General features: G+C 41.8%; 1 protein-coding gene across 1 annotated transcript in view; it reads left to right on the top strand.

The window, feature by feature from the left end:
- The window catches only part of SUMF1 (sulfatase modifying factor 1), a 129,402-nt gene that overhangs the window by 19,620 nt on the left and 95,123 nt on the right, over nt 1-14,659 (top strand). The window contains exons 2-3 of the mRNA XM_006846620.1: nt 5,680-5,853; nt 10,543-10,617. Coding sequence (XP_006846683.1) covers nt 5,680-5,853; nt 10,543-10,617 — 249 coding nt within the window. The remainder of the gene's footprint in view (nt 1-5,679; nt 5,854-10,542; nt 10,618-14,659) is intronic.

Genomic DNA, 14,659 nt, shown 5'->3' with positions numbered 1-14,659 from the left:
TACCATTTTGCATTCCTACCAGCAGTGGACTGTTGTTATGTACCATCAAGTCGGTTCTGACTCGTAGTGACCCTTTGTGCAGTAGAATAAAATGCTGCCTGGCCCTGCACCCTCCTGACAGTTGTTGCTATGTTGAGCCCATTGTTGCAGCCGCTGTGTCTGTCTATCTTGTTGAGGACTGTCTTCTTTCTCGCTGACCTTCTGCTTTTCTGAGCATGATGCCCTTTTGTAGGGATTGGTCTTCCTGATACTATGTCCTAAAGTGGATGTGACCAGGTCTTACCATAATCACTATTTAGGAGTGACTCCTGGTGTGGTGCTGTGGGATAAAGCACTGGATCACAGTGTCGGTTTGAACTTGTGAGGTCAGCAGTTCAAACTCACCAGCTGCTCCTTGGAACCCCTATATAGGGTCCTTATGAGTTGGAACTTACTTGATGGCATTTAGCAACAACAACAATGCTGTGTCTCTTCCAGGAGAGATTTGCTTGTTCTTCTGGAAGTCAGTATTTTTCTCCAACATGGTAATTCAAATGCATTTTTCTTAGGCCTTTGTAATTCACCAATTTCACATGCCATTGGAGATGACGGAAAATACCATGACTTCTGTAAGGCACACCTTACTCCTGAAATTGACATCTTTGCTTTTGTTCAATAGATCTTTTACAGCACATTTACCTAACGCAGTAACGTCATTTAATTCCTTTCTCTTTTTTTAATTGCTGCTTCCATGAGTGTTGATTATGTGTCCAAGTAAAAGGAAATCTTTTCCATCTTTTCTCTTTATCATCATGTTGATTTTTGGTCCACTTGTGAGGGTTTTTGTTTTGGTCCACTTGTGAGGGTTTTTGTTTTCCTTCCATTGAGATGTAATCCATACTGTAGTCTTTGCTCTTCATCCATACTGTAGTCTTTGCTCTTCATCAGTAAATGGCTCAAGTCTGTTTCACTTTCAGCAAGCAAGGTTGTGTCATTTGCTTAACGCAGGTTGTTAATGAGTCTTCTTCCAATCCAGGTCTTGTGTTGTCTTCCTGTAATCCAGCTTCTTGGATTATTTGCTCAGCATACAGGTTGAATAAGTATGGTGAAAGAATACACATTGACACACACCTTTCCTGATCTTAAACCAGGTAGTATCTCCTTGTTCTCTTCCAGTGACTGCTTCATAGTTTATATATGGATTTCTCATGAACACAATTAAATGTTCTGGCATTTCTCTTATTCATAATGTTTTCCAGAGTTCGTTATGATCCACACAGTTAAATGTCAATAAACCACAAGTAAATATCTTTCTGGTATTCTTTGTTTTCAGCTAAGATCCATCTGATGTCAGCAATGATAACCCTAGTTCCATATCCTCTTTTGAATCCGGCTTGAATTTCTAACAGATCCTCCTTGGTGCACTGCTATAACCATTTTTGAATTATCTTTAGCAAAATTTTACTTTTGTATGATATTGTTGTTGTTAAGTGCCGTCGAGTTGGTTCCAACTAATAGTGACTCTGTATAGGTTTTCTTAGGAGCAGCTGGTGGATTTGAACTGCCTACCCGTGGTTTGCAGTCCAGGGATGATCCTGTAGCTTCACACCAGAAGTCTGTGTTGTTGTTGTTAAGTGCTGTCAAGTTGGTTCTGACAAATAACGACCCTGTGTAGGGTTTCCAAGGAGTAGTAGCTGGTGGGTTTGAACTGCAGACCTTGTGGTTCAAAGCCCATTACTGATCCTGCATCGCCATACTGTTACGTTTTTTCTCTGGTCCCTCTTACTCTTGGGAGGGTGGTGGTTCTAAAGAATTAGTCCCACCGAGTTGCTGCTTCTTAGTCACATACGAACAATAAGCATTCACTTAGAATATCTTTATTGCAATAAAAGTACGCTTCAGAGAGAGAAGCGGGTCTGTCTCCGCGAGTGGAGTACACCTGGTAGCAGTAGGGAGCATAGATTAGATTAGGTCAGAGCGAAAGTACACTTCAAAGAGAGAAGTGGGTCTGTCTCTGTGAGAGGAGAGGACCTTTTGGGTCCGGTGCACTGGCTCATAAAGGTATGGGGTCCCTTTCTCAAGGGGTGAGCTAATACATATTAATAAGGAGAAGTAGTATGATGAACAGTCGCGTTTTTTATTGTAGACGGGCGCAGGCTTCTTGGAAATGGGGCACCTTCTGCAGTTGTCAGCTTTAGGTGCTGTCTTCTTGGGTCATCTACCTGTGACCAGCTACTTCTATCAGGGTTTCACGTTCTGATATCCCTGTCTCTGTTTCCAGGCTATTTTTAGTGTTATCTTCTTGTTGGACTAGTGATGTCCTCTGGCCTTTCAGGGGAAGCCATGGTAAGACAGGCCCTGGGCCCCAGGGGTCCTAACTTGTCCCTGACAATACCAGGAATCCTGTTATTAATGATTGTTGTTGTTGTTAAGTGCCATTGAGTCAATTCTGACCCATAGTGACCCTGTATAGAGTTTCCAAGGAGCAGCTGGTGAGTTTGAACCACCGACCTTGCAGTTCAAATGACTTTGCAGTCTGGCGCATTAACCCACAGCACCACACCATGACTCTGATATTAATGATTGTATTCAGTAATTTCCTCATTTTATGGGTCACCTTTATCTTTGGAATGGGCACATATATGGATATCTTTCAATCGGTCAGGTAGCTGTCTTCCAAATATCTTTGCAAAGATGAGTGAGTGCTTCCAGTGTTGCATCCATTTGTTGAAAGACCTCAGTTTATAGTCTCTTAATTCCTGGAATCTTGTTTTTCACCAATCCCTTTATTGTTGCTTGGACTTCTTCCTTTATTGATCAAATGCTACCTCCTGAAATGGTTGAAGGTTGACCAATTTATTTTGGTGCAGTGACTCTGTTTAGTCTTCCCATTTTTTGATGCTTCCTGCATCATTCAGAATTTTGCCCATATTGCATCTCAGTTCTCTCTGCTTGAGAAATTCTGAGTGTGTTCTTCCCTTTTGGATTTATGACTCCATATCTTTGTATTTCATTATAATATTTTACTTTCACTTCTTGAATTGCCCTTTGAAATCTTCTTTTCGGCTCTTCTACTTCAACAATTCAGTTTGCATTGTAATTGTTATTAAGCACCATCAAGTTATAGTGACCGTGCATAGGGTTTCCAAGGAGTGGCTAGGTTAGCAGTCCAGTGCTATACCAGGACTCAGTTTGCTTTAGTTACTCTGTATTCAAGATCAAGTTTCAGGTCCTCTTCTGGCATCCCTTTGGTCTTTTCTTTCATGACCTTTTGTTTTCTTCATGTATGATGTTCTTGATGTCATTCCACAACTCGTCTAGTCTTATCATTACTGTTCAATGCATCAAATCTATTCTTTGGATAGTCTCTAAATTTTGTTGGAATATACTCAAGGTCCTGTTTTGGATCTCATGGACTATAATCCAGCAGTTGATAATAATTCCAACTTCCCCACATGCTCATCAACATTTGTTATTGTCTCTTTGTTCTATTGTGTTCAATCTTAGCCATCCTCGTGGCAGTGAAATTATATTTTATTGCAGTTTTGAGTTGCATCTGTGTGATGGCTAATGACAAGAGCATTTTTTCATGAATTTTGTAGCCATTTGAATGCCTTCTTGTTGTCATGTATATTCAGATGATTTGCCCATTTTATGATTGAGTTATTTGTCATTTTGTTGCGAAGTTGTTGAAGTTGTATGTGGCTTCAAAAAGTTTGCGGCAAGATGTAGTTAAAAGATAATGGAATTTTCCCATGATCTCTGAAGCACCCTTGAATATTTTGTTTTGTGGGTTCCTATTGGATATGTAGGTATCCTGGTGTGGCGCAGAGGGTTAATGCACCAGACTGCAAAGCCGTTTGAACTGCAAGGTTGGCAGTTCAAGCTCACCAGCTGCTCCTCAGAAACCCTATACAGGGTCACTATTGGTTGGAATCGACTTGATGGTGCTTAACAACAATAACAATAACAATTGGATATGTAAGGAGCTCTGGTAGTGTAGTGGTTACGAATTGGGCTGTGAAACACAAGGTCAGCAGTTCGAAACTACCAGCTGTTCCGCAGGAGAAAGATGAGGCTTTCTGCTTCCCGTAAAGATTTACAGCCTCGGAAACCCTGTACAGGAACGCTATGAGCGGTTCCTACTCCAAGGCACATAACCATCACATTGGATATGTAATTTCTAAATGTACTCTTTTCTCTGTTTTTTTTTTCATTTTTTTGTCAGGTCTTTTGATGAACAACACTTTTTAATTTTTATGAGGTCCCATTTATTTATTTTGCTTTTTGCAATGCATGCTTTTGTTATTAGGTAATCAATCCATTGCTAAAAGCGAGGTCGGACAGCTTTGCACTGAATTTTTCTTCTAAGAACTTTATGCTTTTAACTTTCACACTTGGGTCCTTAATTAATTTTGAGTTTGTTTTTGTGTGTGGTGTGAGGCGTGGATCCTGTTTCATTTTTCTGCATATGGAAATCTAATTTCCTAAACACCATTTATTGAAGAAGGGTATATATACTTCATTGTGCTTATCCATTCATCAGTTGATGGGCACTTGGATCATTTCCAGTTTGGTTATTGTGAATAATGCTGCTGGGAACGTTTGTGTCCAAGATTTTTAGTATATACTTGTGAGTGGAATCGTTGGGTCATATGAAACTGCCTTGCAGTTCAAACTCACTAGCAGCTCTTCAGAAACCCTATGAGTTGGAACCAACTTAGTGGTACTTAACAGCAACATCATAACTATGCTTAGCTTTTTTAAGTCTTGTCCATCTATTTTCCTCAGACAACATAAGAGGATTCTAATTTCCCCACATGCTGACTGACAACAGTTGTTATTGTTGTTGCTTTTATTGACTAGAGCCAGCCTAGCGGGTGTTAAGTGGTCTCTCACTGTGGCTTTGACTTGCATTTCCTTGCTCATAATGATGTGGTGCACAGCTGTATTTTTTAACTGGGATTTTCAGTGCACTTCTCAGACCCTGTGCTCCGTGCTGGGAACATACTGAGGAACGAAGCAGCTACGTTCTCTGTCCCCTTGGAGTTTACAGTTCCCCTGGGAAGATCGATACTAAACAAGTCATTGCCTTTAGGGTTTTCATAAGGAATTATTAGAAGCATGGCCCCTTAGTAAAATTTTGGTGCTGTAGGATCAGTTCTGGATTACGAACCACACAGACAGCAGTTTAAATCCACCATCTGCTCCTCAAAAACCCTATACAGGATCGCTATGAGTCAGACCCGATTCGATGGCGCTTAACAATGATAATAAATTTCAGTGATTTAAGTCTTTTCTATCATCATTGGAGACTAAATTGCACTGAGTAGGTATTTAAAAATATTATACATGCAGTTTTTGCAGTTTATTTTAATAATACATCAAAGGAAAAAAAAATGCAAAAAAATGTTTAAAGAAAAAGGTGGAACATTCCTTGGCTCTCCACTCCAACCCTTAGCAGCTTGTTTGCTGTCTGTAAAGCCTTGTCGTATTTTTGCACACGTACAGCTTCGTATCTCTTAGAGAATTTTGACTAAATAAATTACTTTGCTAAACGAGTTTTAACTGCTTTTTGTGACCAGTGATATTACTAGTTATACAGGTTTCTGAAGGAGGACAGGATTTTACTAAATATTGCCATAAATGCCCACAGGTTATCAGTCCTCTTTGTGCTGCTTGCTTCCCTTTGCCCTGCAGATGGTCCCCATCCCGGCAGGAGTGTTCACGATGGGCACAGACGACCCTCAGATACAGCAGGATGGGGAGGCTCCTGCCCGGAGGGTCAGGGTCGATGCCTTCTACATGGATGCCTATGAAGTCAGTAATGCTGAGTTCGAGAAGTTTGTCAACTCGACAGGCTATTTGACAGAGGTAATGGGGTTGGGGTGTGGAAGGAGAATGTGTTCCTTGCCAAAACTTAAAAAAAAAAAAATGCTTTGATTAATTGCTAACAATAACAACATGGATTGCAGGATAAGCACTGGGCCTCAAGGTCAGTTTGAACCGCAAGGTCGGCAGTTCAAGCTTACCAACTGCTCCTCGGAAACTCTATACAGGGTCGCTGTGATTCGGAACTTGACTTGTCAGTGCTTAACAACATTGACTGACCCTCTTTTTACTTTGTGCCTGTGACAGCTAAGCTCTTTAGGCACGTATTTTATCTAATTTCATCAGAAGCAACCCCAAGAGGCAGGTTTTTTTTCAGGTAGGAAACTGAGGTTGAGAAAAGCGATTTGTCCTCAGTTATATGGGTCGGAACTGACTTGACGGCACTTAACAACAACAACAACAATCCAGCTGGTTAGTCAAGCTGGTGCTCAGGCCTAACTAATCTGGCCTCAGGATCTAGGTTTTTAACCAGTAAGTTCTGTTGTGTTAATGCCTTAAAATGCCAGGGAGTGTCACTGTTCAGTCAGGCTTTTAGAGATAAGAGATAGCATGTGAAGTCAGGTGACTTTCCCTGCTCAGTAAATTGTAACTTGGTTGTTCAGAAGTATTTACTTCCTGGGCAATAAATGCAAAAGTGTGGCTTTTTTATGGGTGGGGCTTTATCTCAGTGCCTTGATGACTTTAATAATAAGCCCTCCCGGTCACAGTTCTAGGTTTTGTACGATGGACCATGGTGGTAGAATCATAAAGCCAGATTCTAAAAGGGAACATTTGTCCTAAATGGGAATGGGAAGATGGAGGCTTTTGAGTTTCTGAAGGTTTCTGAAGCATACTTGTTTGGTAGGTTGCTCTCTTTTTCTCACGTGAAGACTTCAGCCATGCCTTCAGTTTGTGAAGTCCCTGTTCTCTCTGCTTTATTTGTTGTTGTTGTTGTTAAGTGCCATCGAGTCGGTTCCGACCCATAGCGACCCTGTACAGGGTTTCCGAGGGTGTAAACTTTTACGGGAGTAGAAAGCCTCATCTTTCTCCCGCGGAGCAGCTGGTAGTTTCAAACCGCTGACCTTAAGGTTCGCAGCCCGATTCGTAACCACTACGCTACCAGAGCTTTATAAGGACACATTTATACCAGGTTCCTGAGGAGTCTACATAAGATTGAAGAAGAGTTCTAGATGAAGAAGGCTTCTATAAGCCAGCGTTTTCTAGGATGATTAAATAGAATAAACAGAATTTATGAGTCCACTAGCATGGGAAGGGAAAACATTTCATCTTGAGTTTCACTAACCTATAACTGAAACTTACCATTTCCTTCAATTATGAAACGCAGACAACAAACCATAGTCATAGTAGCAGTATGCTGGCGTGGTGCTATGGGATGAAGCACTGGACTGCAAGGTCAGTTTGAAACACAAGATCGGCAGTTCAAACTCACCAGCCACTCCTTGGAAACCCTACACAGGCTCGCTATGTGTGTGAACTGACTTGAAAGCACTTAACAATAACAACAAATCCTACCTATGACTTTGTCACCAATAGAAATCACAGATATTTTCATATATTTGTTGTTGCAGATATCTTGAAATATCATTTGCACCCATCCTTACTGTGATAGTATGATACTCCTGAGAGCTGATGCTAGATTTTATTATATTAATACACAGCATATATGTGCACACATAAATAACTATAGCACAAATTTCTTTTACTAATATTTGGGCATAACTTTCTCTTCAATTGGTTTCCTTTGTAATCCTGCCTTGCATATGAATAATATTTCCTATTTTTTTGGCACCTTACAGTTTTTTTTCTGCCTCTCCAACTTCATTTTACTCTACGTTCCCCCTTCTCACTGTATTCTAGCTCTGCTTCTCTTGTTTCTATTCCTTGAAAACTTTACACTCTCTCCTGCCTTGGAGATATGGCCTATATTGGCTCCTCTGCTCAAAATTCCCTGCCACCTTCCCTGTCCCACTTTACAAAGTTGTGCTCTTCTCATTCTTGAGTTGTCTGAGCTCATGTGTGCCGTGAAAATGCTTCCCCTACCCACTCTATAAGGATATCTAGTAGTGTAGTGGTTACGGATCAGGCTATGAACCACAAGGTCAGCAGTTCGAAACTACCAGCTGTTTCGTGGGAGAAAGATGAGGCTTTCTGCTCCCTTCAAGATTTATAGCCTCGGAAACCCTGTACAGGGTCGCTATGGGTCGGAACCGACTCCACGGCACACAGCAACAACAACAACAACAACCCACTCTTATCTAAAGGATAGTTTTCTTGATGCTCTTTTACTGTACAGGGTGAAGTCATGTTGTAATTATTTTTTTCCTTGATTTATTTTTTGTTTGTGTTTCTGCCCGTAAGTTCTGTAAAGACAGGGACCAGGCCTATCTAATATTCACCCGTATCACCATTATAACCCGAAGCCAAGCACATGTTTGTATGGTCCGTGTGTGGTGAACGAAGGAATGGCTGACATACTTGGGCATGGTGGCCACAGGGAATACGGGAGCATGATCCTGGTGAAAAAAGATGATGTCCTCTGTTTTGGACAGAGTTTGAGGTGTTATGAGGCTTGAACTAGAGGTGCTGTGGGTTAGGCATTGGGTGGCTAACAGAAAGTTTGGTGGTTCAAACCCACCAGCTGTTTCCTAGGAGAAGGTGGAGGCTGTCTGTTCCCACAAAGAGTCACTGTCTTGGAAACCCTGTGTAGTAGGGCAGCTGAACGATTCCACAGAGATGCACTGTCTTGGAAGCCCTGTGTAGTAGGGCAGCCGCAAGATCCCACAGAGACGCACTGTCTCGGAAACGCTGTGTAGTAAGGCAGCTGCGAGTTCCTACAGAGAGTCACCGTCTTGGAAGCCCTGTGTAGTAGGTAGGGCAGCTGCGAGTTGGAATCGGCATGATGGCAGTTGGTGTGATTTGGTTAAGGCCGCTTGAGTTATGTTCTGCTAACGGAGACACTGGCGATTCAGACTCGCCCCACAAGCCTTTGCGAGACAGAGCTGGCAGTCTGCTTTTCTAAAGACTACATTCCGCTCTGTGACATGAGGTCATGATGAGTTGAAATAGACTCAATTACACCCAACAACAACAAGTAGACATTGAATTTTATGTTGCATTTAGCAACTCTACAGCACAAGACCGCTTTAAAGTGTTCAAGAGCAAAGATGCCAGCTTGAGGACTAAGGTGTGCCTGATCCAAGCCATGGTATTTTCAATAACCTTGTATGCATGTGAAAGTTGGACAGTGAATAAAGAAGACCGTAGAAGAATTGATACATTTGAGTTATAGTTTTGGAGGAGAATATTAACAGTACCATGAACTGTCAAAACGAACAATCTGTGTTGGAAGAAGTACAGCCACAGTGCTCCTTAGAAGCCAGGATGGCCAGACTTAGTCTGTCATACTTTGTCATATATTGTCAGGAGGGACAATTCCCTGGAGAAGAGTATCATGGTTGGTAAAGTGAAGGGTCAGCGAAAAAGAGGAAGACCCCCCTCACTGAGATGGATTCACACAGTAGCAGCAGCAATGGGCTCAAGTGTAGAAACAATTGTGAGGTTATCACAGGACCAGGCAATGTTTCCTTCTGTTGTGTATAAGGTCGCTATGAGTGGGTACCAACTTGACATCTAAAAACAACAACTACCACAGTTTTATCTAGAAAGACAGGACTGGACATAGAGCTTCGAAAGTCCTTTGCAATGCTACTGGTAAAAAGATGAGGTTGAAAGAGGTTGTTCAGTAGCAGATCAGTGTGTATCTCCAACTGCATTTCTCACACCACCTTTATTTCCATAACCAGCTGTGCTGTTTATACGTGCAGTTTTCTTAGCTTCATTTGAAACCCTAAGAGTCAGAATCTCTGCAGTGGGAGGCAGGAAATTAGTTTTCACAAGGATGATCTTACCTGTACAAAGCCCGAGAGCCACTGGTGTAGGTCAGGAGAGTAAGAAGATAAGCGAGCCAAGGGCAGAGCTCTGGGGAGAATCACTGTTTTAGGAGCTGGAATAAGAATCCATCTGTTTTAGTAGACAAGTAGGAACCATGAGAAATGCACGAGGAAGCTAGAAGAGTAGCCTTCTGGAGTCACGGAGACTAAGGGGCAAGGGTGGGCATTTTCAGAATGGGGTCATATGCAACAAAGACAACCAGGTATATGAGAACTTGAAATAGTTCGATTAGATAAAATCATTAAAATGTATACATCTGTCTGATGCTTGAGTTTTATAAGTCCAGCTTACACACCTGAGTGGAATTAGAATGTGTCAGGATATCAGTAAACTGTGTCATTTAATTCTTGTAGCTCAATTTCAGCAGCAGAAAAAGGGCAGAGCTTGATGGTCTAATCTCTCATGCAGAGGACACTGTTATTTTCCAAAGTCCTTGGTAATACTTGGGTAGATATGCTTCTATCAGCAGGAACAGTTAGTTGCTCAGAAGCGAATCTGTTCCTTTCTGCATTTTTTACTAGCTGAATGAGTCTTAAGTGAAATTGGTCTCTGTAAGTGACATAGAATTGTTTTAATAGGTAAGTCAGAGGTTAATTCATTTTTGAATCCTTTGGGAAAGCATACAAGAAACTAAATCCTGTAGGTATACAAGGAAAATGGCATATATGAAATGTGTTTTAATAACCTTCTCTGGATTTTTATTTCCTGTCTTCCTTATAGGCGGAGAAGTTCGGTGATTCCTTTGTCTTTGAAGGCATGTTGAGTGAGCAAGTGAAGACTGAGATCCAACAGGCAGTAAGTCATGTTTAAAGAGGATCTTCTATGTCTCTAGGACTGATTAGAAAGAGTTTGGGTAAAAAATCCCAAATACAAGGCCCACCCTTGTCTTCCCCCTACAAATGAACCACTCTGTTGCTATGAACTTGCACAGAGCAACAGCCGCATCAACCAGTGCACCTCAGGGTGAGGAAAATAGGCCAAGTCCAGGATCGTACCTGAAGAAATGTTGAGCTTTCTGAGTAGCACATTATGTTCCTAAGTAGACCGACCCTCTGAGTTTATTTCTACTGATAGTTGTTTCTAGAATGGGGGATTCAATGTGAATTAAAAAAAGATTTTTTACACTTCTAAAAGTCTAAAAGACTTAATCTCATCTGGAGCTTCCTGTGAAACATGAAATCACTTGATCAGAGACGTATTCATGCGGGCCTTTGGCGCTCAATGTCCGTAACACGTTGAACCATGGAACTGGTTTTTACCATCCAGTCACGGAGTCCCCAAACTCCAACTGAACCCTGTGCTGCCAAGTCTGTTGCCACTCATAGTAACCTATAGGACAGAGTCAAACTGCCTTATAGGGTTTCCAAGGCTGGAAATCTTTACGAAGCAGATGGTTTCATCTTTCTCCCTCAGAGCAGTTGGTGAGTTCTACCTGCTGACCTTTGGATTTGCAACCAAGCACTTTAACCATTGCACCACCAGAGAACCTGAGTGGATCCAAGGAGTATGCTTCAGATATATTTTTCTCAGAAATCATGGAAACAGTGGACTTGGTTTCTATAAACACCTGTGTGTTGGGTGGAGCTAGTGTGCCCAGAGACTTCAGTAGGTTTTTGTTCATATGTGTGTTTGCTTGTATGTGTGCCTGTGAGAAGGCAGACAGGTAAGAACAATGAAAGAGGAGCCAGGATGAACTGGGCAGTTGAGGGTTCACAAAACTAAGCGGGCAGGAATGCAAAGAGGCAGAGGAAAAGAAATGGCCTTGGGGAAACATTAAAATACGAACATTAAAGACAAAGGAACGGCATCCTAACCTTCCTTTTGTATACATTCTCTCTTTCCACCTCTGCCTGTTAACTCATCTTCATGTGTTGACGGCATTCTCACCTCTGGGATGAGTTGCAGTATCAGAAATATTAAAGTCCTGGCTCATGCGTTTTCTTTTCAAAGTAATGTCATGGGACTTGGGAGGAAAGGATGAGGTAAAAAAGACTTGATTGCAGATCATTGACAGGAGAATCAGGTCCATTTTTGTATTTGCTGTAGATAAACATTTAAAAAATGTGATGCACTACATTTGCATATCACAAGCTTTTATTCCAAATCGGTCATAACATCTAATATATACTTAAAAAAATTTTTTTTTTAAGGGGTTTGAGGTCAGTTCAGGTTGGTCTCGATGAGCTAGCTCCTCAGGATGTGGTGTCTTGTTTTAGGATACGGTGTCCTGAGGGAGGACACCTGTACCTCTTTGTGTAATCTGTGCTTTCAGATGGAGGGCCTCTTGTCACCTGAGAGTCTCCAAACACATTAGGCATAAAGGCCAAGGCCGATTATTGCTAGGCTCCACAGGTGCCCTGTTATGTACACAGTGAAGTGCTCTGCTTGTCATTAGGATAAGGATAAAGCAGCTCTTACCAGATGGTGCTGTGGCTCACCCGCTTAACTGCTCATAATGGAAAAGCAAACCTTTTAAGTATGTTTTGAGAAGGTTGGAATACATAAAGTGAATTTGTTGATGATCTGTGTTTCTCAGGCCTGATTTAACCCATTGTTTCCAGAAGTGTAGGACCTGAGATGGTTCATGAGACACCTGTAAGTGGACAGGAGATGACTTTGGGTAGTTGATGAACAAGCAGAAAGTAACAGTGAATTGCAAAGTTCCCTCTCTAGGTCTCCTCTAAGACTTGGTTAGCTTAAGAAGAAAGTCTCATGTGGGTGTCTGTAACGTGGGAGGAAGGGCTGTCTTGTAAAGAATTACAGCTTCAGAAGAGTGAGGGTGCAGTACCCTGTCCTGTCGGGCCGCTGTGAGTCAGACCCGACTTGGCGGCACTGGGCTGGATTGATGTCATTAATGTTGTTGTTAAGTGCCGTCAAGTCGGATCCGACCCATAGCTACCCTGTACAGGGTTTCCAAGGCTGTAAATCTTAATGGGAGCAGAATGCCTCATCTTTCTCCCACGGAATGGCTGGTAGTTTTGAACTGCTGGCCTTAAGGTTCGCAGCCTGTTTTGTAACCACTACGCTACTAGAGCTCCTTGATGTCATTAATAGCCTGCACCATTTGTTAGTCCCCGTGTTAAAATAGAGAACATGCCTCAGAAGTTTCTTCAGACTACTGTAGCTGGCCAAGAAGATTTAATACGACTTTGTTTTCGTGCAGTTTTTTTTTTCTTAACTTTTTATTGTGAATTAAGTAAAGGTTTACAGAGAAAGAGCATCAGTTTAAAAAATACAGAATGTTTTACGAATTTGCATGTCATCCTTACTCAGGGACCATGCTGACCTTCTCTGTATCATTCCAATTTTCCTGTAGGTATTGCCAAAGCGAGCACTATTTCCATGTAATTAAAAAAAAAAAAAAATCAGTAGACTATTATTTAGAGCAGTTTTAGTTTTACAGAAAAATTGTTCAGAAAGAATGTTGTTGTGAAGTGCTGTCAAGTCGGTTCCGACCCATAGTGACCCTGTATAGGGTTTCCAAGGAGCAGCTGGTGAACTTGAACTGCCAACCTTGCAGTTCAAACGGTTTTGCAGTCAGACTCATTAACCCACAGCGCCACACCAGGACTCAGAACTGTATTCAGAAAGTTAGAGTATTCCCATATGTCCCTCCTCCACACAGTTTCTCTTCTTACTGATATCTTGCAATAATGTGATACATTTGTTACAGTTGATGAATTACAATTAATATTTTAAATTCACAGTTGACCCTTTGTGTCAACTTTGGGTCAGATAAATGCATAATGTCATCATTATAGTATCACACAGAATAGTTTCACTGCCCTTAAGATGCCCTGTGCTCTACCTCATCATTGCTCCTCCCTCGGCCAACTTAGTCATCTGTGATGTTCTAACTAAAAACCACAAGTGGGGGGCTTTAGCTTTAGTAAAAGTGTGTTTTCCTATAGTCAGTAGTCCAGAAGTCCAAATTCAGGATGTCAGCCCAAGGGGAAGACTTCCTTTGATTGGAGGCTCTGGGGGAAGGTCCTCATCTCTCTTCAGCTTCTGTTCCTTGCTTCCTTGGAGATCTCCATGTGGCCTGGCATCTGTCACCCCATCCCTGCTGGCTTCTCTGTGCTTCAGCTGCTGATTTTTGTCTATCACCTAGACTGACATGGTCCATTAACATAACAAAGAAGTCCCCATCCCAAATTATATACACAAGTATTGTTGTTATAAGTGCCATTGAGTCCCTTCTAACCCTTAATGACCCTGTATAGGGTTTCAGAGGAACAGCTGATGAGCTTGAACCAACAACCTTAGGTTCAAACCCACTTTGCTATCCAGCGCATTAACCCACAGCACCACACCAGAATTCCATCCTCAAGTATAAGGGTTAGGGTTCACAGTTCAAAAAGGGTGGAGGGGGCACACATTTCAATCCATAACATCACTGTGCTCCAATCCTGATTTTTTTTCTGACTCCTCTAGTTTCTCATTTTCTATAATGTCATGTAATTAGGATTATACAGTATGTAACTTTTTCAGCCCGACGTCTCTCACTCAGCAATATGCATTTATGGTGTCTTTTTTGTGGTTTGATAGCCTATTTCTTTTTATTGCTGAAAAATACTTCATTGTATGGATTGTTGTCATTGTTAAAGTGTCATCGAGTCAGTACTGACTCCTAGCAACCTATGCACAGCAGAACGAAACACTGCCTGATCCTGGGCCAACCTTACTACCATTGTCACTCTTGAGTCCATTGATCCTGCCACTTGGCCAGTCCATCTCGTTAGGAGTCTTCCTCTTTTTCTCTGATCCTCCACTTTATCAAACATGATGTCCTTCTCCAGTGATGGTCCCTCCTGACAATATGTCTGAAGTATGAGAG

This window comes from Chrysochloris asiatica, unplaced genomic scaffold, assembly GCF_000296735.1.
Source record: "Chrysochloris asiatica unplaced genomic scaffold, ChrAsi1.0 scaffold00028, whole genome shotgun sequence".
NCBI classification, from domain to species: domain Eukaryota; kingdom Metazoa; phylum Chordata; class Mammalia; order Afrosoricida; family Chrysochloridae; genus Chrysochloris; species Chrysochloris asiatica.
The sequence above is the reverse complement of the archived record's forward strand: the minus strand, read 5'-3'. Positions and strand labels throughout refer to the sequence as shown.